A 26481-nucleotide genomic window follows, 5' to 3' on the forward strand; every position below is an offset into this window, starting at 1 on the left:
TAGATATCTGTAAAGGGATTATATTGAGTTTTCTTAAAAAAAAAAAAATTTAATTCGTAAACTCCGGTAATACCTCGTACCCTATTCCCGCAATAAATACGGGTAGGGGGTATTACAGGGTTTTTGGTTTGGTCCTCGCATGCTTAGAAGAAATAGTTAGTAGATTACAATGTTTTTTTTATTAATTTATTAGTTTGTTAGGTTGGTTTTAGTTGGTGTTATCTGAAATTCAAAGTTAATACGATTAATACGGAAATAGGACTTCTTCTGCTTCTAATTGTTGATTCAATGCAATAACAATATTTTTTTGTTACAACAAGCCAGATCGCAGAATCATAGAAATAATGAGTTATTTGAGTTGAAATAAAAAAAATGAGCCTAGCCAGGTATTGATTAGGCCGGTCCGTAGAAATTAGAAATTAATAATAATAAAAGAAAAAACATTGTAATCTACTAACTATTTCTTTTAAGCATACGGGGACCAAACCAAAAGCCCACCCCCCATTATACTAGAACAGTGGAAGGGAAGGCTCCAAAAATTCGATTTTTTTAAAAACTGCAACAAGCTAAAAAATATTGACTTGTCACATTGCTGACACCGTTGACGTAGTTGTCGTGATGTGACCGGTCAATCATGATTTCCCATCTTTAATTTTTGGTTCTTATTTTTTCGATTTTTTCAAAGAATAGCTCAACAATTTTTTTGTGCATAAATGACCTTTTTTTTCTTTCTTCCACCCCACTCCCTCTCCCACTTTCTTTTAAAAATCACTAAAACTCTTAACCCTAATTCTTAATTTTTTTTAAAAAAAATCACTAAAACTCTTAACCTTAAATTATTTTAATAAAAACTTAAATTATTTTAGCAAAATCTTAACCCTATAAACCCTAAAAGGAAATTTAAAAACATAAATTGGTATGAGCGGATGGAGGAGCGGGGGAAAAATATTCTAGGTGTGTCGTCTATCAGATGGGCACAACCAGTGTCGCCTATCTGACACCGTCCACTGGTGCTGCCTATCTGACACCCTTCACCCATCTAAATATATCATTACCATTTTGGTATTTTATTTTATTTTTATACTATTAGGGTAAAAAACCCTTATAATGATTACAATATTTTTAAATTAGTAATTGTATATTAAATTATGATGTTTTTAAATGTATAATAATTATCACTTAAGTTATTATTATTTTTAAATATATAATAACCACAATTTCAATTTCCTTTTTTTATTTTAAAAGGTAAATGTAATAATATAATGAAGAATGCAAAATATTCTTGTACTTCATTAAATTTTTATGAATATAAAATAATTTTTAATTAATTGAGTTTTAATTTAGGCTAAAAAATGAATAAATTTGTTTTTTTTTTTTTTTGGTTAAAGAAGGCTTCATAACCCGACCTAAGTTGATGGGAATTTCAAAATCCAGACATGCTGTTCTCAGACAATTACATCAATCAAGTGTAATAAAACGTACCCCTCTCTCCCCCAACTCGTACCTTTACACGTTTCTCCCTGCTTTAATCAATAGTAAATCCCTGTGAGTCAACTCAGCCCCACCATTGATGCACTGCAACACCTTCATCCCTCAGCTTCCCATACAAAGCCAAGCATTCCCAGTAAGCCCTTCTACTCATATTCTTCCTTCCCCCATGTTTCCGAGGTTTACATTCCAAGAACAATTCATCAACCAACCTAATTGCTTTCGTTTTCACCATATCTTCCACCACCTCAGCCTCCGCTTTCATCACCACATACTCCGTCTCCTTCACGTTCTTCCTCAGCCAGTTCGACATCCCTGTCTCTGCCGCGGTCGCCACAGAATCTTTCCTCGATGACTCCTTCGTCAGCGTCTCAATCTTGTATATATCAAACTTGAGGTTCCTCGTCGGGTAATTCTTCGCAAACCAGTTGGTCCCACTGCCACCTTCTGTCTCCGGTAATCCCACGTCGATGAAAACCCTCCGAGGGTAGCTTTCGAGTGTGTCGCCGAGCAAATCAGGCAAGTATTTGGTTCGTTTCATGAATCTTTTCGACCTCCTCGAAGTCGATCTTGGTGGTTCGAGAAGAACATCTTCGAGGTTCTTCAATGCTTGTCTCCTTGCCTCGGATGTGAACCCAAATAATTGCCTTTGAATGCCGTTAGAGCTTGTTCTAGCAATTTTTTTCATTACTAAAACATTGGATTTGAATTTCCTGAAGTAAACAATCCTGTAATTGTTCAACTTCTCAAACGAATACGAAGGTCGTTCACTTATCTGAACGGCGACGAACCCACCGACTTTAAGTGTTCGATCAATGAACTCAAAGGCTGACGTGAAGTTTTGAGTGCAAATGAAGTCCAAAGATTCGTTAGGGAAAAATCTTTGACGTTCCAAATCTGTGGCGGAACTGAATTCCATATCAGATTTTCTCGAGAACAGAGAAGATTTAATGGCTTGTTCATCATCATTGCTCAACATTAATCCTTTGTCGCCTTGCTTCAATATGCCTTCCCTGTTTAAATCATGAAACAGAAATGGCAAAAGCTCGGGGTTGATGGGTTGGGGATCCGAAGTGAAATATTCAGGTTTGTTTGAAGTACCAATGGAGGTAGATCCAGTTCCCGACCAAGTAAGTAAAACAATGGTGGCGAAAACCAAAATCGCCATTAAACGAGCTAAAAGTTTTAAAAACCAAGAATTAACGGAAAAGTTAATGACACCACCACCATAACGAAACATAAGGGCCTCCATTGAGGACATTCTTGATTAGAAAAAAAGAAAAGAAAAGAAGTGTTATAATAAAAAATAAAGAATTTAAATCACTATATATTGATCTCAAAAGGGGTTCAATTCAAAAGGGTAGTAAATTGAAAAAAAGAAAAGAAAAAGAAAAAAGGAAAATATATGAATAACAGCAGAAAATTAGGGTTTAACAACGTAAAGAGAGACGAGAGGGACGAGAAAAGCATTAAGAAAGAGGGCAAGTAGTTTATCGAGTGCAAAATCGAGCGGCGGTGTGATTCCCACCCACGAGAGCGAGACGGGGAGATTGAAACCTTAAACAAAGTAAAAGCAGTTGGCTTAAGCGTTGAACCTCCATCAACGTCCAACCTTTTTCTTCCACTTCTTGAATGGATTGCATGCATCAAAAAGGACCCCAAATAAACAACTTTAAGTGTGAAATTTTCAACAAAAGCTTCCACATCTTGATTCTCAAGGAAACATATGAAAAAGGTAAATGGAGAAAGAGAGAGAGAGAAGATGGTTTTTTTTTTTTAAATGTATATATTGCTTTTTCCTTCTTCTTCTTCCTACTCTCTTTTTCCCTTTTCCCTTTTCTTTTGATTTGCTGAAAATTGGGTCGATTAAACAGAGGTAAGAAAGTGGAATTTATGGAAGAAATGTTTGAAAGGAAAAGAAAGTTTTTTACGTTGTTGTTATGGAAAAATTGATAAAAATGGATGGTTTTTCACGAGAAATAAGTTTAACCATTGTTAACTAGCATTATCAGCAGCTGTTTTGAAGATGCAATGATTGATACAAAACATTAAAACTAATTTAAAACGAAAGAGAAATTAAATAAAATAATGAACTGGCTTCGTTTCTTTTTTACATACATATAAGAGTTTTTATCATTAGTAGAAAAATACAGTAATAAATATATTTATTAAAATTTTATATAAAAATGGTTTGATTAAATTACTTTTTATTTTTATTTTTGTCAACTTAGTTTTTATTTGTTAAATTTGACTCTTAATCTTTAAAAAAGTGGAATTTAGTTATTAACTTTTAAAAGAAGTTGAATTATTATTTTCTAACGAAAATATTAACTAAAACATTGAGTTTTTAAACATGGCGTATTAAAATCCACATGTACTTTATGCTTATTTTTTATTTTTTGAATATTTTGTATAAATTTTAAATTATTTGTTGTTGTGATATATAAGACAAATAGTGTTATGTCAATATGAAGTACACGTTATTTGCCACTTGGTTTGTCACTCCAACATCGTAAAAGAATTAATATTTTAGTCAACATTTCCATTTAAAAATATGATTTGCATCTTTTTTAAAGGTTAATGATAAATTTTAACTAAAAAAAGAACCAAATTGACAAAAGATGTAATTGTTGAGAGTAAAATTTATTATTATGCTTATAAAAACCAAATGAATATGGTAAAGTTAAATGTTTAAAATCACTACGTCAAGAATGCCCTAATACGACAGTTATGGGGCAACACTTTCCTAAGTGTTGGGATAGACTGGCCAAAATACGCTTTAGCCAACTCTTTCATAAGTGTTGGGATATGCAAGCCTAAAGCAACGCTTTAATAAGAGTTGGCAAAAGTATAGTCCTAAGATGACACTTTTGGGGCAAGTGTAGGGATAGACTGGGATTTAGCCAACTCTTTGTATAAGGATTGGGAGATGCATGCCTAAAGCAACTCTTAAATAAGAGTTGCCTTTGTGTAGTCCTAAGACGACACTTTTGTGGTGACATTTTCCTAAGGGTTGGTATATGTATGCCTAAAGCAACGCTTGAATAAGAGTTGGTTTTTGTGTAGTCCTAAGACAACACTTTTGTGACGACATTTCCTAAGTGTTGGGATAGACTATGCTTTGGCCAACTCTTTGTATAAGGGTTAGGATATGTATGCCTAAGGCAACGCTTGAATAAGAGTTGGCTTCTGTGTAGTCCTAAGAAGACACTTTTGTGGTGACACTTCCCTAAGTGTTGGGATAGACTATGCTTTGGCCAACTCTTTGTATAAGGGTTGGGATATGTATGCCTAAGGCAATGCTTGAATAAGAGTTGGCTTTTGTGTTGTCTTAAGACGACACTTTTGTGGCGACACTTTCCTAAGTGTTGGTATAGACTATGCTTTGGCCAACTCTTTGTATAAGGGTTGGGATATGTATGCCTAAGGCAATGCTTGAATAAGAGTTGGCTTTTGTCTAGTCCTAAGGCGACACTTTTCTAAGTGTTGGGATAGACTACGTTTTGGCCAACTCTTTGTATAAGGGTTGGGATATGTATGCCTAAGACAACGCTTGAATAAGAGTTGGCTTTTGTCTAGTCCTAAGACGACAGTTTTGGGGCGACGCTTTCCTAAGTGTTGGGATACACTTGTCAGCATATGCTCTGGCGAACTCTTTGTATAAAGATGTAACGTCCCAAATTTCCTTAATTCCGGCTTTTTTTGAATGTGTAGCACCAAAAATTTGGGTTTAAAATATGAATATATATTCTTAAAATTTTACATCATCAGTTTGTGAATAATTATATATATTCAAATTAAAAATAACTTAATAGCTTCGAGTGTGAATAAGGTTTTTAATAAAAATACCACAAAAAATCAATTTAGTTTAGGGTTTAAGGTTTAGTGTTTAAAGATTATGGATTAGGGATTATAGTTTATATAGTTTAAGGTTTTAGGGTTTTGTGTTTATGGGTTTGGGGTTTATGATTTTAGGGTTTTATGATTATGAATTTGGGGTTTTGTGATTATGGGTTTGCGATTAATCTTAGATTTCTTTAATATGAATTGTATTGCGATATAAGTTTAACTTTAAGGTTTCGGTGTTAGCTTCTATAGTTATGACTACGATTTAGGGTTTTATGGTTTAGGAGTTTAAGGTCTGTAGTTTAGGAGTTTAAGGTCTATTATTTTAAGGTTTAAGATTTTATGGTCTTGAGGTTTATGGTTTGTGGTTTAAGGCTTATGGTTTTAGGGTTTTGATAAAAACGTCATAGAAAATCATTTTATTTTAAATTAAACGGCGCCGTTTTGCTCCTAGTATTCTCACCCATCATCCAAGTGTCCATCATGTATTCTTTTCAACACGTAGACAAAATTTGAAAGTAAAAACGTAAAAAAAATATATGTTAAAAATGGAAAAACTAAAAATACTATTATTTAAAATAATTTTAAAGTTTTTTTGGTATATGACTGATTTTTAATTTATATATTAAATAATTTCTTATATAATTGTAAAGAGATAATATTAATTTTAATATATTAAAATTATCATTATAGTTTAAATTATTTAAGAGATAATAGATAAACTTTATATATATTAAAATTAAAAAATTACAAACTCATGTATCTCTAGAGAAACAAAATTAATTAAGAATGTATGCATACTTTACCCGGATAAAGTATGTATTAGCAGATTCACTAATAATGCATACTTTACCCGGGTAAAGTATGCATTATTTATTTGATTTCCATCATGTATCTCCATCAAAATAATTAAACCTTTCAAATATGGAAACAACTAAGAAGAAAATTGGATTGACAAAAATCATTTTATTTTAATAAAAATGGCGCTATTTTAAAATTTTTCCCTAAAATTTCCCCAAACCTGAAATCCCTTCTTTTTCCCAAAATCAATTCCCCTTACCCCCCGAAATCCCACCGCGGTTTTCTTCCCTTTTCTTATTCTCTATTTTACTTAACCTTACTTTTATCTTGTTTCTTAAAAGGTTGGCGTCCCACTTCCCACTAACGCGTAGGAAATCAGCTTCTTGCTTTGAATTTTAAACCCTAAGCTAATCCTCACTTCCACTTCTGCATTCCAATTGTTGTTCTTCTTTTCTACGAGTCAAGTTGTCTGCTGTTCATTTCACTTAAGGTAAGTTCTTTTTCTGTTTCTGGTATTTGTAGATCTGTTGTTGTTTTTTGGGTCTTAAATCAAAGTGTTTATGTGATCTGACATATCTTGAGTTGTAGACAGAATTAATAATTTGGTCGAAGAACAAAACATACAATTCTACATTCATGTTTTTGTTTGGGATTTATTAACAGTTTAAACTTTGAACACCCGACCCTATGCCTTCTGTTTTTATTGATTAATGCTTTTATGGCTCAGTTAAGCCTGCAACCGTAACAAGGCAAACGATCTTCTTTTGTTGCTCCTCTTTATTGTTACCATCCAAATTTTAATTATATGTTGTAGATCTTCTGATTCTAATTGTTAGTTAAATCGAAACATTTTTATTTTTAAGTATGCGTAAACTTTAAGTAAATATTGCTTTCATCTTTCCGTTCAATTGAGCAATGTTGCTTTGAGTATGCATTTTCAGTGAACCGTATCCCTGACTACTAATATAATTATTGTCTATTGACTACAACAACGAATATGTGGTCCCATCGCCGCTCTTACATTCAATTTTATGGTTGCTGTTGGTATTATTTTCATGAACAAATGGTTTGTTGCCAAAATTTCTTGATATATAAAGAAACTATTTGTTGTAATCTTATATATTGTATTGTGAGATGGTATACTCTTTGTGTTTTTAGGTTCTTAAAAATGTAGGATTCCATTTTCCTGTGTTTCTGACTTTTATTCACTATGCTGTAAGCTGAGCATTGATGGCTATTTTGAATTCTTTTACTCTTTTTCCTGCATCTCCACCCTCAAAATCAACCCCTTTGGCTTTGTTTACTCTTGGTGTTGTTTTATCTTTATCTACTAGTCTTGCTAATGTTAGCTTGAAATACAACAGGTTAGATTGTTAAATCTGTTTAAATGATATCTGACCAATGTCTCCTAGAGGACATTTTGATTTGACTTTTTTTAATTTATTTTCTAGTGTGGGATTTTATCAGATGGCGAAGATTGTTGTCACGCCATCTATTGTCCTTGCAGAGTTTATATGGTACAATAAGAAAGCCACTTTCTCCAAGGTAATAGATTTGTTTCTCCTTCTATTAACATAGAAACCGTTTATTGTTATATAGGCTATTATCGTTGTCCATCAGGTTGATAGGAATATGTTAGTCCCAAAATTGGAAGGTAAGTACCCATCATCTAGTGGATGTTTTGATTATTTCAAACCTTGATGGTACTTGCATCTTTGCCTTCTTGGTATGCTTCAGATTTGATGTGAGAAAGAAAGCAAAAGACTACGTATCCTATACTAGAAATAGATGTTTAAATAGTTAGTCTTAGTTTAGTTAAATGTATAGAATATTCAGATGTCATTATACCGCTTTGTGCTTTGATATCCATGATGCCTTTTGGTTGTTTCGAACCATTTGTGGGTTACCATCAGTTCTTACTCTATCAATACTTATCATCATTTAACGAATAATGTCAGCTTACTTGCTTTATTTGTGCAGTTTGTTACAAAATTGCCATTTAGTTCTCTTTTGTGTTTATATTCTCTATGATAATGTTTTGTAGTCATTTAACAATTCGTTAATCTGGCTGAGAAAACCTGCATACAGTAACATTTAAAAAAAGATTCTAATTGTTGCTTAAATTTTATTTTTACAACAAGGCAAAACAGACATTTCGTTAATCTGGCTGAGAAAATCTGCATACGGTAACATTTATTTTTTAAAAAATTCTAAACCTAGTATTCTCACCCATCATCCAAGTGTCCATCATGTATTCTTTTCAACACGTAGACAAAATTTGAAAGTAAAAACGTAAAAAATATATGTTAAAAATGGAAAAACTAAAATACTATTATTTAAAATAATTTTAAAGTTTTTTGGTATATGACTGATTTTTAATTTATATATTAAATAATTTCTTATATAATTGTAAAGAGATAATATTAATTTTAATATATTAAAATTATCATTATAGTTTAAATTATTTAAGAGATAATAGATAAACTTTATATATATTAAAATTAAAAAATTACAAACTCATGTATCTCTAGAGAAACAAAATTAATTAAGAATGTATGCATACTTTACCCGGATAAAGTATGTATTAGCAGATTCATTAATAATGCATACTTTACCCGGGTAAAGTATGCATTATTTATTTGATTTCCATCATGTATCTCCATCAAAATAATTAAACCTTTCAAATATGGAAACAACTAAGAAGAAAATTGGATTGACAAAAATCATTTTATTTTAATAAAATGGCGCTATTTTAAAATTTTTCCCTAAAATTTCCCCAAACCTGAAATCCTTCTTTTCCCAAAATCAATTCCCTTACCCCCAAATCCCACCGCGGTTTCTTCCTTTTCTTATTCTCTATTTTACTTAACCTTACTTTTATCTTGTTTCTTAAAAGGTTGGCGTCCCACTTCCCACTAACGCAGTAGGAAATCGACTTCTTGCTTTGAATTTTAAACCTAAGCTAATCCTCACTTCCACTTCGCATTCCAATTGTTGTTCTTCTTTTCTACGAGTCAAGTTGTCTCATTGTTCATTTCACTTAAGGTAAGTTCTTTTTCTGCTTCGGTATTTGTAGATCTGTTGTTGTTTTTTGGGTCTTAAATCAAAGTGTTTATGTGATCTGACATATCTTGAGTTGTAGACAGAATTAATAATTTGGTCGAAGAACAAAACATACAATTCTACATTCATGTTTTTGTTTGGGATTTATTAACAGTTTAAACTTTGAACACCCGACCCTATGCCTTCTGTTTTTATTGATTAATGCTTTTATGGCTCAGTTAAGCCTGCAACCGTAACAAGGCAAACGATCTTCTTTTGTTGCTCCTCTTTTATTGTTACCATCCAAATTTTAATTATATGTTGTAGATCTTGCTGATTCTAATTGTTAGTTCGTCTGAAACATTTTTATTTTTAAGTATGCGTAAACTTTAAGTAAATATTGCTTTCATCTTTCCGTTCAATTGAGCAATGTTGCTTTGAGTATGCATTTTCAGTGAACCGTATCCCTGACTACTAATATAATTATTGTCTATTGACTACAACAACGAATATGTGGTCCCATCGCCTTACATTCAATTTTATGGTTCTTTGTTGGTATTATTTTCATGAACAAATGGTTTGTTGCCAAAATTTCTTGATATATAAAGAAACTATTTGTTGTAATCTTATATATTGTATTGTGAGATGGTATACTCTTTGTGTTTTTAGGTTCTTAAAAATGTAGGATTCCATTTTCTGTGTTTCGACTTTTATTCACTATCTTTGTAAGTTTGAGCATTGATGGCTATTTTGAATTCTTTTACTCTTTTCCTGCATCTCCACCCTCAAAATCAACCCTTTGGCTTTGTTTACTCTTGGTGTTGTTTTATCTTTATCTACTAGTCTTGCTAATGTTAGCTTGAAATACAACAAGTTAGATTGTTAAATCTGTTTAAATGATATCGACCAATGTCTCCTAGAGGACATTTTGATTTGACTTTTTAATTTATTTTCTAGTGTGGGATTTTATCAGATGGCGAAGATTGTTGTCACGCCATCTATTGTCCTTGCAGAGTTTATATGGTACAATAAGAAAGCCACTTTCTCCAAGGTAATAGATTTGTTTCTCCTTCTATTAACATAGAAACCGTTTATTGTTATATAGGCTATTATCGTTGTCCATCGTTGATAGGAATATGTTAGTCCCAAAATTGGAAGGTAAGTACCCATCATCTAGTGGATGTTTTGATTATTTCAAACCTTGATGGTACTTGCATCTTTGCCTTCTTGGTATGCTTCAGATTTGATGTGAGAAAGAAAGCAAAAGACTACGTATCCTATACTAGAAATAGATGTTTAAATAGTTAGTCTTAGTTTAGTTAAATGTATAGAATATTCAGATGTCATTATACCGCTTTGTGCTTTGATATCCATGATGCCTTTTGGTTGTTTGAACCATTTGTGGGTTACCATCGTTCTTACTCTATCAATACTTATCATCATTTAACGAATAATGTCAGCTTACTTGCTTTATTTGTGCAGTTTGTTACAAAATTGCCATTTAGTTCTCTTTTGTGTTTATATTCTCTATGATAATGTTTTGTAGTCATTTAACAATTCGTTAATCTGGCTGAGAAAACCTGCATACAGTAACATTTAAAAAAAGATTCTAATTGTTGCTTAAATTTTATTTTTACAACAAGGCAAAACAGACATTTCGTTAATCTGGCTGAGAAAATCTGCATACGGTAACATTTATTTTTTTAAAAAAATTCTGTTACAAGCTACAAAATATAGATCTTGTCATGTTTGTTCTAATTATAACTCCTTGTAGGATTAGAAAAGTAACCATTACCACCTTGAACCTTACTATGCTGCTCTATTTACTTTATAATGGTTAGCCAAGTTCTGAATGACTTGCTGTTGCATTCTTATTTGTAGGTCTTGGTTAACATTATTGAATGTTTTTTGATATCTGCAAATGGTCTGCAAATGATTTTGTCAAGTTTCGTTCATTTATCTTCATATAATTACGTCCATTTATCTTCATACCGGGCTTTCTTGCAGGCTTACAATGTCGAACTTATTATTATTTTAATGCAGGCTACAGGACAGGATTATGAGAAGGAAAACTTAACGAAAGGAATTGAAGTTTCTTGGTGCTACCTTTATAGAAATAAGAGATCAACAGAGTTTCTTGGAATTGAAGTTGCAGTTTCAAACTATATTAGCTTTTATGTATTACAACATCAATATCAATGTCCATCATCTTAGGTACTTCTTTATTTGTTTACTTTTGTACATTGATGTTAGTGGTGTATATACATTTTAGCTAAATGTTAGTGTATTTTGATTGTTGGATCGATTTTTGTATTGAATATTCAATCTTTATTTTAATTTTAATTTTAATTTTGTATTTTAAATTTTAAATTTTTTAGTTGTATTTAAAGCACAATTCCTATCATTATTCACTGTAAATATTTATAAAAATATATTAATGTTGAAATAATAAAAATAGAAAAAAATTATATTATACGTGTTCATCCCAATCTTTTTTTACAGGTTGTTTTAAATAATATCTATCCCAACCTTTTTAAGGTTGCTTTAAACAGGTCTATCCCAACCTTTTTTAAAAGTTACCTTAAACATGGTCTATCCCAACCTTTTTAAGATTGCCTTAAACGAGTCTATTCCAACCTTTTTTAAAGGTTGCCTTAGACATGGTCTCTCCTAACCTGCTTAAGGTTGCCTTAGACAGGTCTATCCCAACATTTTTTTATAGGTTGTTTTAGAGAATGTCGATCCCAACCTTTTTAAGGTTGCTTTAGACGGCTCTATCCCAACCGTTTTTAAAAGTTGCCTTAAACAGGAACTATATCGACCTTTTTAAGGTTGTCTTAGACAGGTTTATCACAACCTTTTTCAAAGGTTGGTCTTAACTAGGTCTATCCTAACCCTTTTTAAAGGTCGGCATTGACTAAGCCTTTCGCAACTCTTCAATAAGCCTCGGCTTATGTTGACTTATACCGACGCTTTTTCAAAAGTGTCGCGAAGCCTATACCAACTGCACTATATACAACCTTTTTGGAAGCGTAGGGAGAAGCGTCGCGAAGCCTATGCCAATATCTTTTTTGCGTCGTCTTAGGTAAAAAAAAAGTGTCGTATTAGGGCATTTTTTACGTAGTATTCATTACCTAACAAGTTTAAATCTCACTGTGATTGAATTTTTATTGATTTTATATAAAAATATAAACAATAAAACAAAAACACTCTTATAATAATACAAGTAATTTAACAAGTTTTTTTAGATAGGAATACCTTATGTTGAGTTCATTATGATGTCAAATCCCTAAACTAATTTATGTTATGCATATTAGGAGGAATGTATATAAAGTGTATGCAAACACCTCAACATCCATAAGTATCGAGTTCAAGATTAAGAGATTTGATCGAGGTAATTATTTAGTTATTGGCCTAAACAACTAAACTAATACAATCAAAGTCAGACTCCCATGATTGTAGACTTCCAACTTTTTTATAAAAATATTTTTTCAAGTTTTTGAACTTTTAACTCTCTCAAAAAAGAAGAAGTTTTTTTTACTTATTTTATTGGGAAAATGATGGAACATATGCCATCAATATGGTGAAATCTCCAACATAGTTCTTTCTAATTTTTTAATGAAATGTTTTTATGATTTCTAACTTCAATATTTTTTAATAAGTAGATAGATTTCTTCGGATCCAACACAATTTATATTTTCTGGAACGCAATCATCATATCAAAGAACGCTTGAAGGTTGTCAATTATAGATGCCATTTAGAATAACACCTTAGTTAAAAGATGGAGGCTTAAAACATTTACATTCCATTTTTCATGTTGAAAGCAACTATTGCACTCAAATATGTCGTTTCAATAATCGACCTTCTAACCAATGAAGAGGCGGTAGTCGTGATTTGTCGTAATTTGATACGTCAAATTAGGCTCTCCATTACACTTAAAGAGCTTATTCTCAAGCAATTTAAGTGTATTTTATTTACTTTTGTCAATTTTTAGTTTTTGTTATTAATAAAGTGTTTTTGTTAATTTTATGCCATTTTTTAGACCCAAATTGGCCAAACATGCTATGTGGAACTAAAGATATGATTGAGTGGTATAGGAAGTTGAAAATGGCCCAAGCTTGGAGAAATCACCTTCAGAAGGTGAAGGGTATCACGATACTGAACCATGGAGGTCGTGATACCCCTGATAGTGCTGAAGTGAAGAGAATTGAGACCAACGCTAGTGATATCAAGGATGGGTATCATGATACTGAGACCCCATCTAATACTTATTAATGGCTCGCTTACTAAATTTTTCAATCCAAGCAAAAGGCTACTTAGGTGGATTTTCTTTCCCTATATCTTTACGTTATTGCATGAACATTCCTTCTCTTATACTCCAAAGAGCAAGAATGGATGAATTCTTACAGGGTGTGAAAATTACTAAAAATGTCCCCCATTAATCACCTCTATTTTACTGATAACTGTTTTATCTTTTACAACACATCAGTCCAACCTTGCAGATTGCTAAAGGTTTTGCTCAAGAATTTATGCTTCCTCTTTGGGCTCCAAATTAATTTTAACAAATTTGAGCTCTTTCTCAACCTTTCAACGAAGTCTCAAGCAAAGAGATGGTTAAATAATATCTTAAATGCCAAAAGCTAACCAACCTAGCAAATATCTAGGCCTTGAGCTTGATAAATTGCATAAGAAAAAGAAGAATTCTTCCATAACATTATTGATAAGGTGAATAACAAACTCACTTCATGGAAGTTAAAGTGTCTATTGACAAGCGGAAGGCTAACCCTCATCAAGTCCACTTTGGCATCTCTCCCCCTCCATTCACTTTTTATGTTTAAAGCTCCTAATAATGTTTGTGAAAGAATTGATAGAGTTATTCATTCTTTTTGGTAGGGTCATGAAGTTTATGAAAAGAAACTTCATTTTTGTCATTGGGATAAAATTTGTACATTGTTGTGCGAAAGGGGCCTGGGATTTCAGAAGACTAAACTTTTTAATAAAGCCATCCTCTTAAAGATTGCTTGCCATATTATGACTGATCATCATTGTCTCCTCTTAAGAGTTTGAAGGGAAAGTACTACAAGCAACTCCTTTTCGAAATCGTCAAAACCAATGCTTTTAACTCATGGATTGGGAAAGGTATCTTACTTGAAAGAAACATCTACAATCAAGGAAAAGATGTTCAACTCTAGAGCGGAAGTAACTGTTGGATTAGCAAAAAGCCAAAATTTTCCCTCTTAGACACTATAAGATATAGTGATTCTGACATTCAAGTTCACTAACATAAGCAACTAGAACCAAAGTAGAACTTTAGATCTTCTAGAACCCTCTCATACTCATGACCTCCTCGACAGGACTCTCTCAATCCAAGAAGATAGGAATAAGATTGTTTGGAGATTAGATCATAATGGTATTTTTTTGGTTAAAAATATCTACTACCAGCTCTATTGAACATGCCCACTAACCCCGCTTTCTAATAATCTGTAAAAAAAAAAAAAACTGATAAATCTCTAATGCCTTAAACTTCCTTACAAAATCATTACTTTTTTTAGAAGATCTTCAATAATTTCCTCCCTACTAAAGACCTCCTCTCGAAGTAATTGTCTTTGAATGATTATACTTGCCTCTTTTGTACCACACTACCACCCACAGGGAAACATGGAGCACCTCTTCCATTAATGTCATTTTGCATAAGTTATTTGGTTTGGTTCCCTCATTTATCTTTCTAGACTCTCTCAATGCCCCCTCCATCTCCAATTGGATCCTCCAATGGCTCAAATCAAATGACATTATTTTTTAGGACTCTAAGAGATTTTATAACCTTTTTGCTTGCACTCTCTAGATCATTTGGAAATTAAGAAATAAACTTATTTTTAAAAAATTGATCCTAATTCGATGGGCACCCTTATAAGAATCAATGATTTCTATCAATTTGTTCTTCACTCTTTCAACTCTGATCCTTCCTCGGCCACCCAATAAAAGATTCCAAGACCTATTGACATTAAAAGAAAAGAAAAATCTTTACTAGACTCTTTGTAACACTACACACCTGATCCGATTGTTGGATTCAAATATGTGAGGTTACATTATATTGCCTAAACACCTCAAACTAGCTCAAAATAATTTCATAGGTTGATCTTATAGAGATTATTCATAGCAGTCAACATTTATGAACATATGCACGCATTATAAATGCAATTATTTTTAATTATCTAGTCTTAGGGTTATCCAGCTCCACATTCAAAGTTAGGATTCAAATCCAACTCAGAGTACTAACAGTATGTCTCAAGATATTGAGATCTTGTCTTAAGAACAATCTTCATTGTCTACCATTTTTACTTTGAAGTTATCATGTCTTGAGACATTGGGTACATGTCTTGAGACTAAACCTTTCGTGTCTCCAGACCTTGAGACATATTTCCCTTGTTTTATTAATTTTACTTCGATGTTTGGCTGTCTTGAGACAAAAGGTTGCAAGACTAATTTAGGTTCGATGTTTACTTGTCTCGAGACATGCTCATTTATTTTTAGTGTTTCGAGACATGTTCTTGATGTCTCGAAACCAAATGATAATTTTCTTATACTATGCAACATTTTGACATGAATTCCAACTTAAAAACTCGCCTAACATCCAACACCTTAGATGCACCATTATAAGATGGAAACTCCAATTGACAATTGATGGCATTCAACACCTTCTCCACTCGGTCTTCATTCAACAATAGATCATGGACAACAAGCAACTTAGAAAATAGACGAAACAATAGACAACTTGCACTTCCAAAGTCTTTATTAGCTTTTCTTGGACGTAATTTTTCTCTTGTTTATTGCAATTGTACCAAATCAAAAAATCAAATTCAGCTTAATCATTATTTTTTTGTCAAGCTTAATCAACTTAAAGAATTAACCTAGCTAAATTTTATATCATAATGCTTAAAGTAAACTGCACCCAATATCACTAAACTATTAGTAAATTTATGTTTTAGACAATCAACTTCAAAAAGTTGCAAAATTGTTATTGAACTATTTGAAAGTTTTTATTTAAGTTTTTGAGCTATTAAAATTGTTGTTGTATGACCTTCTCCGTTTGCAATGCCTACACATACAATTTAGCTTTTTTTCATAGAACAACTTTAAACACCATGAATCTACAAACTAAAATCCAAGCAACTTTCTTCTTCAATCTTCGACATTGGCTGTAAGATTTACTTGGATCTAAGGTATGTTCTACTCATTGATGGATATCAATCCGTTGTACCAATCATTGAATTGTCAGGTGGAGCTCACTAGTCGAACATTTAAAATAAAGAACCTAACAACTCAATGACATAAATAAAAACTTTTGTATAGTTTAGTGACTTAAAATAAAAAATTTCGAATAGTTCAGTGACTATTTTGTAACATTTTGAAGTTGAGTGACTAAATTGTAAAGTTACAAATAATTTAGTGACCTTTGATGTAATTTAACATAATGCTTGATTTTGCGAATCTAAATCAATGGCATAATGAAAAATTTGACCTATAACGTTTACATCTTTTGTTAATTTTATCATTATTCTTTTTTGAGCTAAATTTGACCATCAACCTTTTTAAAATGTCAAATTTGACCATCAACCTACAAAAAGAGTCCATTTATTTTTTTAACCAAAATATTAACTAAAGCTTTAAATTTTTAAATATGGTAACTTGCAAGACAATCCAAGTGTACTTAATTTTTTTTTAAATTTTCATGAACTTTTTATAATTATTTTTTGAATTTTAATTTTTTATTTTTAAATATTTTTAATTATTTTTGAAGTGGCATGTAAGATAAATAAATTAAATTTTTTCATTATTTCATGAAAGGAAACCAATTTGACTCATTTTGAAATGTTTAAATTTAGCTAAAAAAGAAAATAAGGACAATTATGATAAAATATATAAATATTGAGGACTAAATTTGTGATTATGCCTAAATCAATTAAGCCAAAAATCCTGCATGTAGCTGCTCCAGAGATGACTCGGCGGCTATAAGCTCCTTCGCCGCCCCCTTCTTTCTTCACTATTTTTTTCCACCACCAAAAAGGCAAAAACAATAAATTTCTTTTTGGGTACCAAAATATCAGAGAAAAGAAAAGAAAAATTAAAAATAAAACACATGTCCTTCTTCAATCTTCACCATTGATTCTAAGAATAAAGTTCAATTGCCTTCTTTCCTCGATTTCTAATTTCTTTACTGGACGATAACTCCATTTTTTTTAAAATTTGATCTGTTTTGTTTTAATTCGAGGGGGCTTAGGTGGAATTGTATTAGGTTGTTTTAGTAGGCGATACGAAGATAGAGGTATCAGGTTGGAGCGACGCATCATTGGCGATGGAAGCGGAGGAGATGAAGGGAAAGGTTGTGGAAGAGAAAGATCAGGTTTGTGTCAAGAGGAAGACATTGCAAGCTGTGCTGGAAGAGTGCCAGAGAGCTCTCGAATTGCTTAGTAACTGCGAAGATGGAACCGACGATGACGATGAAGACGGCGAAGGTAAACATGAAGTGAACCATCAAGGAGAACTCAACGGCGTCGATCTTAGAAGAGATCAAGAAGCCGATGAGGTTTGTTTAAATCTTTTCCTTCATTTCTTTGTTGTTAGTATTCTTAGGGTCTGGTTCTGGATTTAGATCTGTGTTTCGATGCTAAGAGAAACGGAGGGAAACAGAAGCGAAGGAAATATAAGTGAGGCTCCTTTAAATTCATTTTCCTTTTTTTTTTAGCTTATAAAAGCTATTATTGTTGATTTTGCTGAATTTGTTATGGTCTTTGTGAGGATTTAGTTTGTTTAAACTTATACTATGCTTCTTCATGGAGAATTCCATGTTCAGAGTAGAAATTTGATTTTTAAATTTATGATTTCATTCTGTGTTTTGTTTTCCGACCTTCTTTTGTGAATTGGAGTGTTGGACCCTTAGTTTTAGTAACCAAGGATCAAACCCGGCAATCTCAACTATCCAAAGAAGGAAGATGAATGGTCAGGATCTTAATTAAACCCAGCTTGGCCAGGGAAAATGAACTTATATTATGGCTAATGGTATTTCTCGTTTGTGTTGGACGCATGATGCATCGGTTGCCTATCTATGTCAAGTGGTTTTCTGCCTCTGCACGCTTCGAGAGTGTTATTTTGCAAGACAGAAGTTTCCGTTTGAGTCTTGATTTTCAATTGTTCTAGTTATTGAAAGGAGTTTGCAGGTTTACTATGATGATTGTTTCATTCTTGAGTTTGGCTCCATATTCTTGATTAAAAAGCTAAGATGTTCTATGTTTGCATTACTCAATATTGAATTGAAAAGAAACAGAAAAATTAAAAACGAAGAGGATGTAGAGGGCAGAGGATCAAAGGCAGGAGTGAACCCTAAACAAATTGAATAGACAAAAACACCCATCACCTTGTACAATTCATTAAAATTATGGCTTTTGTTGGTTTAGAGTCCATTTGCCTCTTTTTATGTGTTCCTTTACTTCTCTATGTACAAATATATATCTTGAAGAAAAGAGAGAAATGAGAACGATACAGAGAAGAGATTGCTACTTTTCCATCATAACATCTGCTTTGTGAGGTAGTAGAGTTTTCTGTTCAATGATAACATGTTAGGAACTAATCCAAAAATGATTCAAATTTTATAATAGTGTGTTAAAACAGAGCCCGAGCTTGTGAAAAAACTGGAACCTTCTTCCACTTCATATAGAAGTTGATTTACCAATGAAGTGATGGTTGCAAAAAGATAAAAATTTGATTTTTTTCCCACTGATGGTTGTATAATACCTTGGAGAGTGATGTGTTAGTTTGTTGTTATCCATAGTATTCCACTTTGCAATCACCCGTTTTTCAGATCTTATTGATCAAAATTAAGATCATATTTCACTTTTTCTCTAGTCAACCTGCATAGTTTATTTGCAATAAATATTAAAATCCAACTTAAATACAGTGATCCTTTATGCTTGATTTGATATGCTTTAACCCCTTTGGCCTTATATTAAAAGAACATAGTATAAATGGCTTTACAACTTATGTGGTAGAAATTAGCAACGTGTTAGAAAGTAGATCCACTTAATTTGCAATAGTTGATGAAGTTTGCATTTGCTTTCCTATTAAATATTTCGAAATAGCTTGGATATCTAATGTGTGTGCCTCCTTTATTTTAAAAAAATGCAGTTGTGTGATCTTCTCAAATCTAGAGTTCAATGCCCCGACTTTCTTGAAAAGCTAGAGTGTGCTCAGGTACCAGTTCCAGAAAACATTGCCGGTATGCATCCAAACACGGTCCACTTTAGACTGTTAGCATGTATCATTTTTTATTCTTTAGCAGGCATATTTATTCACTATATGAAGTTCATGCTTTAGACTGTTTGCTTTAAAACGATCTTTGTTGCCTGGATGCTAAACAAATTCTTCTTTGGAACCAGAAGATGGTAGTTCTTGGGACATGGTCAACCCAAATGATCTTTGGGGAGATGAAAATGGTGATTTGGATCAAGAAGATTATGTTCTCGTCAGGCAGGATGATATAGTAGAAGGAATTGCATGTTTTATGGCTGCGTATTTGCTGTCCCTTAAACAGACCAAGGTTTGTGAAATTTGCACTCTTTATTGGTATTACTATCATTTCAGATCATTTCAGTCTTCAATTCTTCTCTTTGTAGTCATTCATACCTAATACACTAAAGCCTAAAGTTTTAGTATTTTATGTCTAAAGTTTTTCTATGGTCTTACTCTTTAGCAGACTGAATAAGAACTTTGTTTGCATGTTCATCATGGATTATTCTTTTGTTGTTCCGACTCTTCATTTTGCTTAAATATCCTGTTTTACACCTTTATCTCACACATATTTGAACATGGGTATGGGGATAATGACCCTCCAAATAGATGGGAAAACTCAGGAAAAACAAAATATACCCGTGTTGGACATATACCTGAATCTGACACATCCATGTCCTGAGTAACTTAGAACCATTCAGCTGTGGATGCTGATGAGTTTTTTTTTTTTTTTTTTGTTTTCTTCCCAGGACTTGAGCCCCAATCAACTTCAGCAAGGTGAGTTTATTTGTCTTCGTTAATGAGATTTTAGCATCAAATTATATTCCTCTCTCAATGTTACTGAAACTTCTAAGATACGATGTCTGTGTTGAACTTATATTTTCCATCTCAAATATCCTTTGTTCTATTCTAAACATTAATTTGGAAGAGGAATTCTGAACCATCTTTTGGTTTTTCTTGTAGCACTGAGCAAGACCTTCTCTGTGAAAAAGAAAAAGGGAAAGCTTCGAAAAGCTTGGGATGGAAGCAAAGTCATTTATAATGTGGCATCTTGGGGGGCAACTGCAATTGGGTATGTTATAATTTTAACCTCGACAATTGAATTCAGTTCCTACATTTTCTGCTAAAAGTTCCCTCAGTTGGCTTTGCTATGCTGCTTTTTCCCATTGTCCTATTTTGTCTATATGATTCAAATCTATGTTGCTTTGGCCTTTCAAAAAATAAAAAACTCATATCCTACACCCATGTCCTATATATATTCGTACATGGGTATGGAGATATAACCCTATTAAGGATCTTCTAAAAAAATTAAAAATTAAACATGCCAATATCCAACACCCACATCTAGAGTCTAAGAAACATAGATACGAATTATTGAACAGGTTGATGATGACAATACATTTATTTGTTTATTCTTAAACAGGATATACCAAAACCCCTTACTTATGAGAGCCGCCTCGAAAGCCTTCTGGACTTCTTGCGAGGTAATATCAAAGCTTCTCTGATTTCCTTGCAAAATAGTCGGAGAAACAAAGTAGTGATATTGAAGGAATTCACTGTTGTATATATATATATATATGCTTTCTCACTGTCGAATGGAGCTTGGTGTTTCGTAGGTTTGGTGAACATGAACAACATTCTTTTTTTCTTTCTTCTATGAATCCGTTGATTGATATTTGTAAATTTGATCTCTTGTAAATATTTCTTCTTGGAGCATTTCCTATTTGCAATCCATAATCATTGTCATCATGTGATCAGCATATGCAAAATGCTTAGGTACTAATTCTATATCTAATAGTATTTTCTTACTACCAAGCTTTTATGTTTTTAAATCAAAAATTGTATTAACAGTAATGTTAACGGAGCCTAGGTGATAAAATTCTCAACTTGTTTTGGTCATCGTTTTACAAAATTTACACTGGTGATGTAACTTCTACAAATCAAGACATCATGAGATGGGATGGTGAGCGTGCTTATTCACTCTTACTCTGTTATTTAATTTATTTAAATTATAACTATTGAAACCATTTTTATTTTGAAAAACGGAGATTGGCTTTAAAACGAAAATGGAGTCACCACCAATCCTTTTTGTTTAGGTGTGATTGGGTCACCTTGTGATCGATCATTTTAATAAAGTATTTTGGTTTATTAAAACAACGTTTTTGGTCTACGAAAAACTAAAAAATGGATTCAGGAGTCAGTTACGCGCGAGAAAGGATTAACATCCTCGCAACGTCCAAAATTAGTACTGTATTGATCAATTAACGTCTTAATGTTGAAAATTTGAAAAAGATTTTAAAATACAATTCCTTTAAAACGCTTGGATAACTGGAATCGAATGTTGAGATCCTCTCGCTTAGAAGGAATAAAATATTACGTCCAGCACGATTAGATACAATATTTTATCGACACAAGATCATTTTAGGATTTCTAAAACACATGCACTTAAAACTTAAAAAAAAAAGATATTTGGCTATTTGGCTCAAACGGTAAATCGAAACCTAACACGATTGGGTGCGATTTATCGAATTTCCAAATACGAAACATTATCTCATTTTAATTTAAGAAAACATGGATGAAATTTTAAAAGGATATTCTGTATTTTAGTCGAATGGAAAATCAAAGCCCAGCATGATTGGGCACGATCTCCCAAATCCCCAAAACACAAAATATTGCCTCGTTTTAATTTAAGAAAACATAGACGAAATTTCACAAGGATATTTTGTATTCTAGTCGATTGAGAAATCGAAACCCAACACGATTAGGCACGATCTCTCAAACCTCCCAAACACGGAAGATTCCTTATGTTAATGATTTTTTTTTTTTAAAAAACACATGAGTAACTATAGAAACGGTGAAGTACAGTTATTTAGTTAAAAAAAGATGAGACGAACAAATAAAGGTGAATTAGCGAGCAGAATCAATCATATATCAATATACGGAGATACGAAAGCAAAGAAACAAATAACATGTACACAGTCAATATATTACTAACTATCAAATATACAAAAGTGCAAATATGTAAATTAAAACACACCAAAACCAATAATAAACGGACAATACATAGAATAAACTATATATATGTAAACAAACAATACATGCAAAAACTTGAAATTAATCGTAAATGAATGAAGATAAAGATAAATAATACATAAAATATAAGTCTAGCATATACTTTCAAGACAAATACTATAGAAAGAAAATTTTAAAATTAGTGTTATATATCAAAATTTATAAATAAGGTGTCATATAAATAATGCATGTAAACGTAATAATATGCTCAGTAAAGAACAAACTATGCGCATACAACAAAATTTTAACATAAATTATATACATATAATCTTATAAAAATATACAAAAGAATGTATACAAATAATAATCTATATAGTATGAAGTCAAGAATTTCACAAAATAAAAAAAATTATCCGTCACCCATTGATAATACATAAAGTAAAAACCTAATATAAATAATACAGATAAGAATGTTTAGAAGGAAAAAAGTAGTAAAATAGGATCTTAAAAAAATTAAATATAAATGGATTTAAAAGTAAGCATAAATATATATATATATACAACTAAACAATGCAATCATAATACATTCAATATAATTTCAATAATATATATTAAAATAAATAGTGAATTTATAAAGAATCAATTGAAATGAATAAAAGAAAAATAAAAAAAAAACAGAAAAAAGGACCGATTTAAAAGAAAACAAAATCAGAAAGCCAATTTACAACATGAAGGATTGTAATACAATGCGCGCAAGTAAATAGGGACTGAAAACGTAAATAAATTGAACCCCTAAAACGAAGCGTTTCAGTGCGAATTGATTTGCAACGGCGCATAAATTCCGGGGACAAATTAAACGAATTAAAAAACTTGAACATGGTCTAATTGAATGTTAGCACGAGGGCGAGGGACTAATTACGGAAATCGACCATTAGGGGGAAAGAAGAGCCGATCCGGACCATCCGACGGGCCAGCGCGTGGATCCCCCCCTTTTTGCTCAAACGGCGCCGTTTTATCCATTATTAAAAACAGATTTTTTTTTAAATCATTTTCAGCCTTGTATTTTAGAAAACCCTAAAACTTTTCCTTTTGAGGTTCTCTCATTTCCCCTTTTTCGATAGGCGCCACCCTCATCGGAGATCAGGCGCGCCTAGGCCACAGACGTTGCGAGTTCGCTAGTAAGTTTCCTCTCTCTCTCTTGTGTTTTTTAAAACCGTTTGAAAAATAATGAAAAAGAAAGAAAGTGCAAAGGAAATACGAATTTTCAGAAAAAAGAATGAAAAATCACCTTTCAAACCTTAGGTCCGATTTTCGATTTACTATTGACTTTTTCCTATTCTCTCCTATTGTATTTCCTAAAAAAAAAAGATCCTTTTTACACTTGTTTCGATTCGGTTTTATAGCCGATTCTTTTACAACTTGTTTTACATGTTTATAGGTTCGTGATTGAACGTGCCACTGACGTGGCGTGGTGGAGAGGCGCACAACGCGGAGGGACGCGCGACGTGCGGTGCCTAAAGGCTTGCTATTTGCTGAAACGGCGCAAAAGGGGCTGCTATGGTTTCCCATGCCGAAAATGTTTTGGGTTTGTGGGCCAATTGGGCCGTATTTGTAAATAGGTATTTAAGGTTTGGGGTAAGGTTTTATTTCTTTGGGTTTGGGTCTATTTTTGTTGGGTTTTGGCTTCTAGTAGTTTGGGCCGGGTAAATTTTGGGCCCTACAATAACTATCATCAAATAACAACTCAAAGGTCCCAAATCACCTGGACCGTGCATGATTTCTATCCCTTGGTAAAACTAGGATGTTCAAACGGTTAATTTGGTTAATATTCGAAATGTAAAGATTTTTAACCATTAATTGAATCAATTTTTTTTAAAATATATTAATTGAACCGAAATATTTCGGTTAATACAGTTATCTAATAGAATTAACTTGATTTTATGTCTTTGTACATTGTTAATGTTCATTTTCTTTTATTTAATAGTTCAAAAAACTTTAAATGGAGACGAAAATAATAAATAAGACATTAGAAATACTACATAAGTTTTGAAAGTAATTAATTACCTAATTTTAAACTGAATTAACTGTTAATTGAAACTTCAAAAAATCATTAACAGGCTTTTGACAGTACTAAATTCGACCATTAAATGATTAATCGAATTAAATCAGTTTGGTAAGTTAATTCGATTTTAACTGAACTGTGAACACTCCTAAATAAAATTATATAGCACAATTCATGTATACATGCAGTATTTATAAATTTCGTAATGATAATTAAATTTTTGTATTTTATTTATATATTATACGGAAGCCCATTTCTGGTACGGTAGTAGAAAATCTGTGACAGGCAAACTCGAAACTACTCCAAAACTAATAACCATCATATCACGTTGGCTGTATTAGTAAGATCCCTCCATATCCCGTAACTCACGTTCAATCCTTTAATGAAAAATGGAATCAAGTTGAAGCTGAAACAGGAAAAAGGTTAAGGTAACATTCGGATCCAAGATCTGGCCACCCAATACAATATGCTTTGATATAGCTTTCTATGTTGATCTTTTGCCTTTCTCCCTTCCCTCCATTTTCTTTTACTAACTAAAAGCGACGGAATCGGATGAGTAAGGTCTACCTATCACTCTCCAGAATCACAATAAAAATACGAGTAAAAGAAATTTATGAAAATATTAATAAAGAACAAAGTTTAAGCGTCGAAAGAAAAAAAATGAAATTCGAAAGCACGCCACTGGCGGCTACGCGTCCGCATGACGGAAAATCCAAAAACACGTGTCTTACATCAATCACTGTCGTCTTAAATGTCAGCTTAACCACCCGCGTGCATGGGATTTGGTAGGCCATTTAACAATACTTTGACCCAAAATAGTGTAAAATTCTTTTGAACCAAAAAACAATTATCGAAGCGCGAGCCAGAGCGTGCACAAATCCTTGCACTTTCTACTAATTATTTTTTTATTAAATAAATATCATTCAATTTTAATGTAAAACTCATGTCTCCATGTTTATTAATTAGGAAGAATTTTAATAATATTTTTATCAAAATAATTAATTGTATACATTTATCAAATTTTAAAAATACATTTATTATTTAAGATCATAAATTCCAATGTTCTTTTTTTTTCAAATTTAAAATTTATAAAACGCTAATGTTTATAAAAATGATTATAATGTAAAATTAAATAGAGTGAACTTCGAATTTAATAGTATTTATTTTCACAATAATAATAATAATAATAATGAAAATGAAAAAATGTAATTTTTTGAGGGCTTGTTTTGATATACCATTAGTATGGATTTATACACTTAAAATCAACTAAAACCTAACTGTTCGTCAAACACATTAAAAACGAATATAAATAATTAATTAAATTTATTAATAGTTGATATCACATAATTCATCATGAATTAATAAGGTGTTTAGGTTCGCTTGATAAAATTTTAGGCCTATTTTTTAGGTTTAGGTTTATTTCAGTTTAAAAATAGGCTTAAAATTTTATTTTATCTTAGCTCAAACAGATAAAAAGTTAAAATTCAAGCTTGGCCTAGCCGCATGTATTAATTTTTTATATTATTATTTTTATAAAATAAATTTAAAAAAATATAATAAATTAAATACACTAAAAATATTAAAATAAATATTTCTCAAAAATTGAAAATAAATAAAATATTATTTATACTTAAATAACACTGAGATAGGTACAACTTAACAAACAAATACATCTAAGATAGAAGTAAAATTAATAATAAAATAAAAGTTATATAATATCTAAACAATAAAAACAAATTTTAGTAGCAACATAATAGAGAAACGACACCAAAACAGTGATAATAAAATAGTAAAAAGCAACATTTTTTTTTTGTAAATTCAGATCAGGTCGAACCCAGATAAAAAAACTTACTCGATAGTTAAGATTCAGCTCATTTAAAAAATGAGTCTCACTTTTTTACTCAAACTCTCCACTTTTGGGTGAGTTTTCGAGCCGGATGATGAGACTT

General features: G+C 31.8%; 2 protein-coding genes and 1 long non-coding RNA gene across 4 annotated transcripts; 2 read left to right on the forward strand and 1 right to left on the reverse strand.

Moving 5' to 3' along the window:
• Positions 1-1479: 1479 nt before the first annotated feature.
• Positions 1480-3346, reverse strand: LOC108450870 (uncharacterized). Its single transcript, XM_017748636.2, has one exon. It carries the CDS (start codon positions 2747-2749, stop codon positions 1556-1558), a length of 1194 nt encoding a protein of 397 aa, XP_017604125.2. The 5' UTR covers positions 2750-3346; the 3' UTR covers positions 1480-1555.
• A 13794-nt stretch (positions 3347-17140) lies between these two features.
• On the forward strand, positions 17141-21174 carry LOC108450358 (uncharacterized). Of its 2 annotated transcripts, none has more exons than XM_017747938.2 (6): positions 17141-17761; positions 19357-19447; positions 19608-19768; positions 20208-20235; positions 20422-20530; positions 20882-21174. In XM_017747938.2, the coding sequence occupies exons 1-6, from the start codon at positions 17531-17533 to the stop codon at positions 20961-20963; spliced, it is 702 nt and encodes a 233-aa protein (XP_017603427.1). In that variant the 5' UTR covers positions 17141-17530; the 3' UTR covers positions 20964-21174. The 2 variants fall into 2 exon arrangements, with proteins under 2 accessions (XP_017603427.1, XP_017603428.1); XM_017747939.2 differs by having other exon boundaries at positions 19611-19768.
• A 2204-nt stretch (positions 21175-23378) lies between these two features.
• On the forward strand, positions 23379-24247 carry LOC108452767 (uncharacterized). Its single transcript, XR_001866440.2, has 2 exons — positions 23379-23648; positions 23909-24247. It is a non-coding gene; the product is annotated as an uncharacterized LOC108452767 (long non-coding RNA).
• Positions 24248-26481: the final 2234 nt, after the last annotated feature.

This window comes from Gossypium arboreum, chromosome 5 (assembly GCF_025698485.1).
Source record: "Gossypium arboreum isolate Shixiya-1 chromosome 5, ASM2569848v2, whole genome shotgun sequence".
NCBI lineage: Eukaryota > Viridiplantae > Streptophyta > Magnoliopsida > Malvales > Malvaceae > Gossypium > Gossypium arboreum.

Coding starts and splice junctions, on each gene's coding strand:
- LOC108450870 (XM_017748636.2), bottom strand. CDS start 2,749: ATGTCCTCAATGGAGGCCCTTATGTTTCGTTATGGTGGTGGTGTCATT.
- LOC108450358 (XM_017747938.2), top strand. CDS start 17,531: ATGGAAGCGGAGGAGATGAAGGGAAAGGTTGTGGAAGAGAAAGATCAG. Junction 20,236..20,421: donor CCCCAATCAACTTCAGCAAG/GTGAGTTTATTT, acceptor TTTTTCTTGTAG/CACTGAGCAAGACCTTCTCT. Junction 20,531..20,881: donor TGGGGGGCAACTGCAATTGG/GTATGTTATAAT, acceptor ATTCTTAAACAG/GATATACCAAAACCCCTTAC.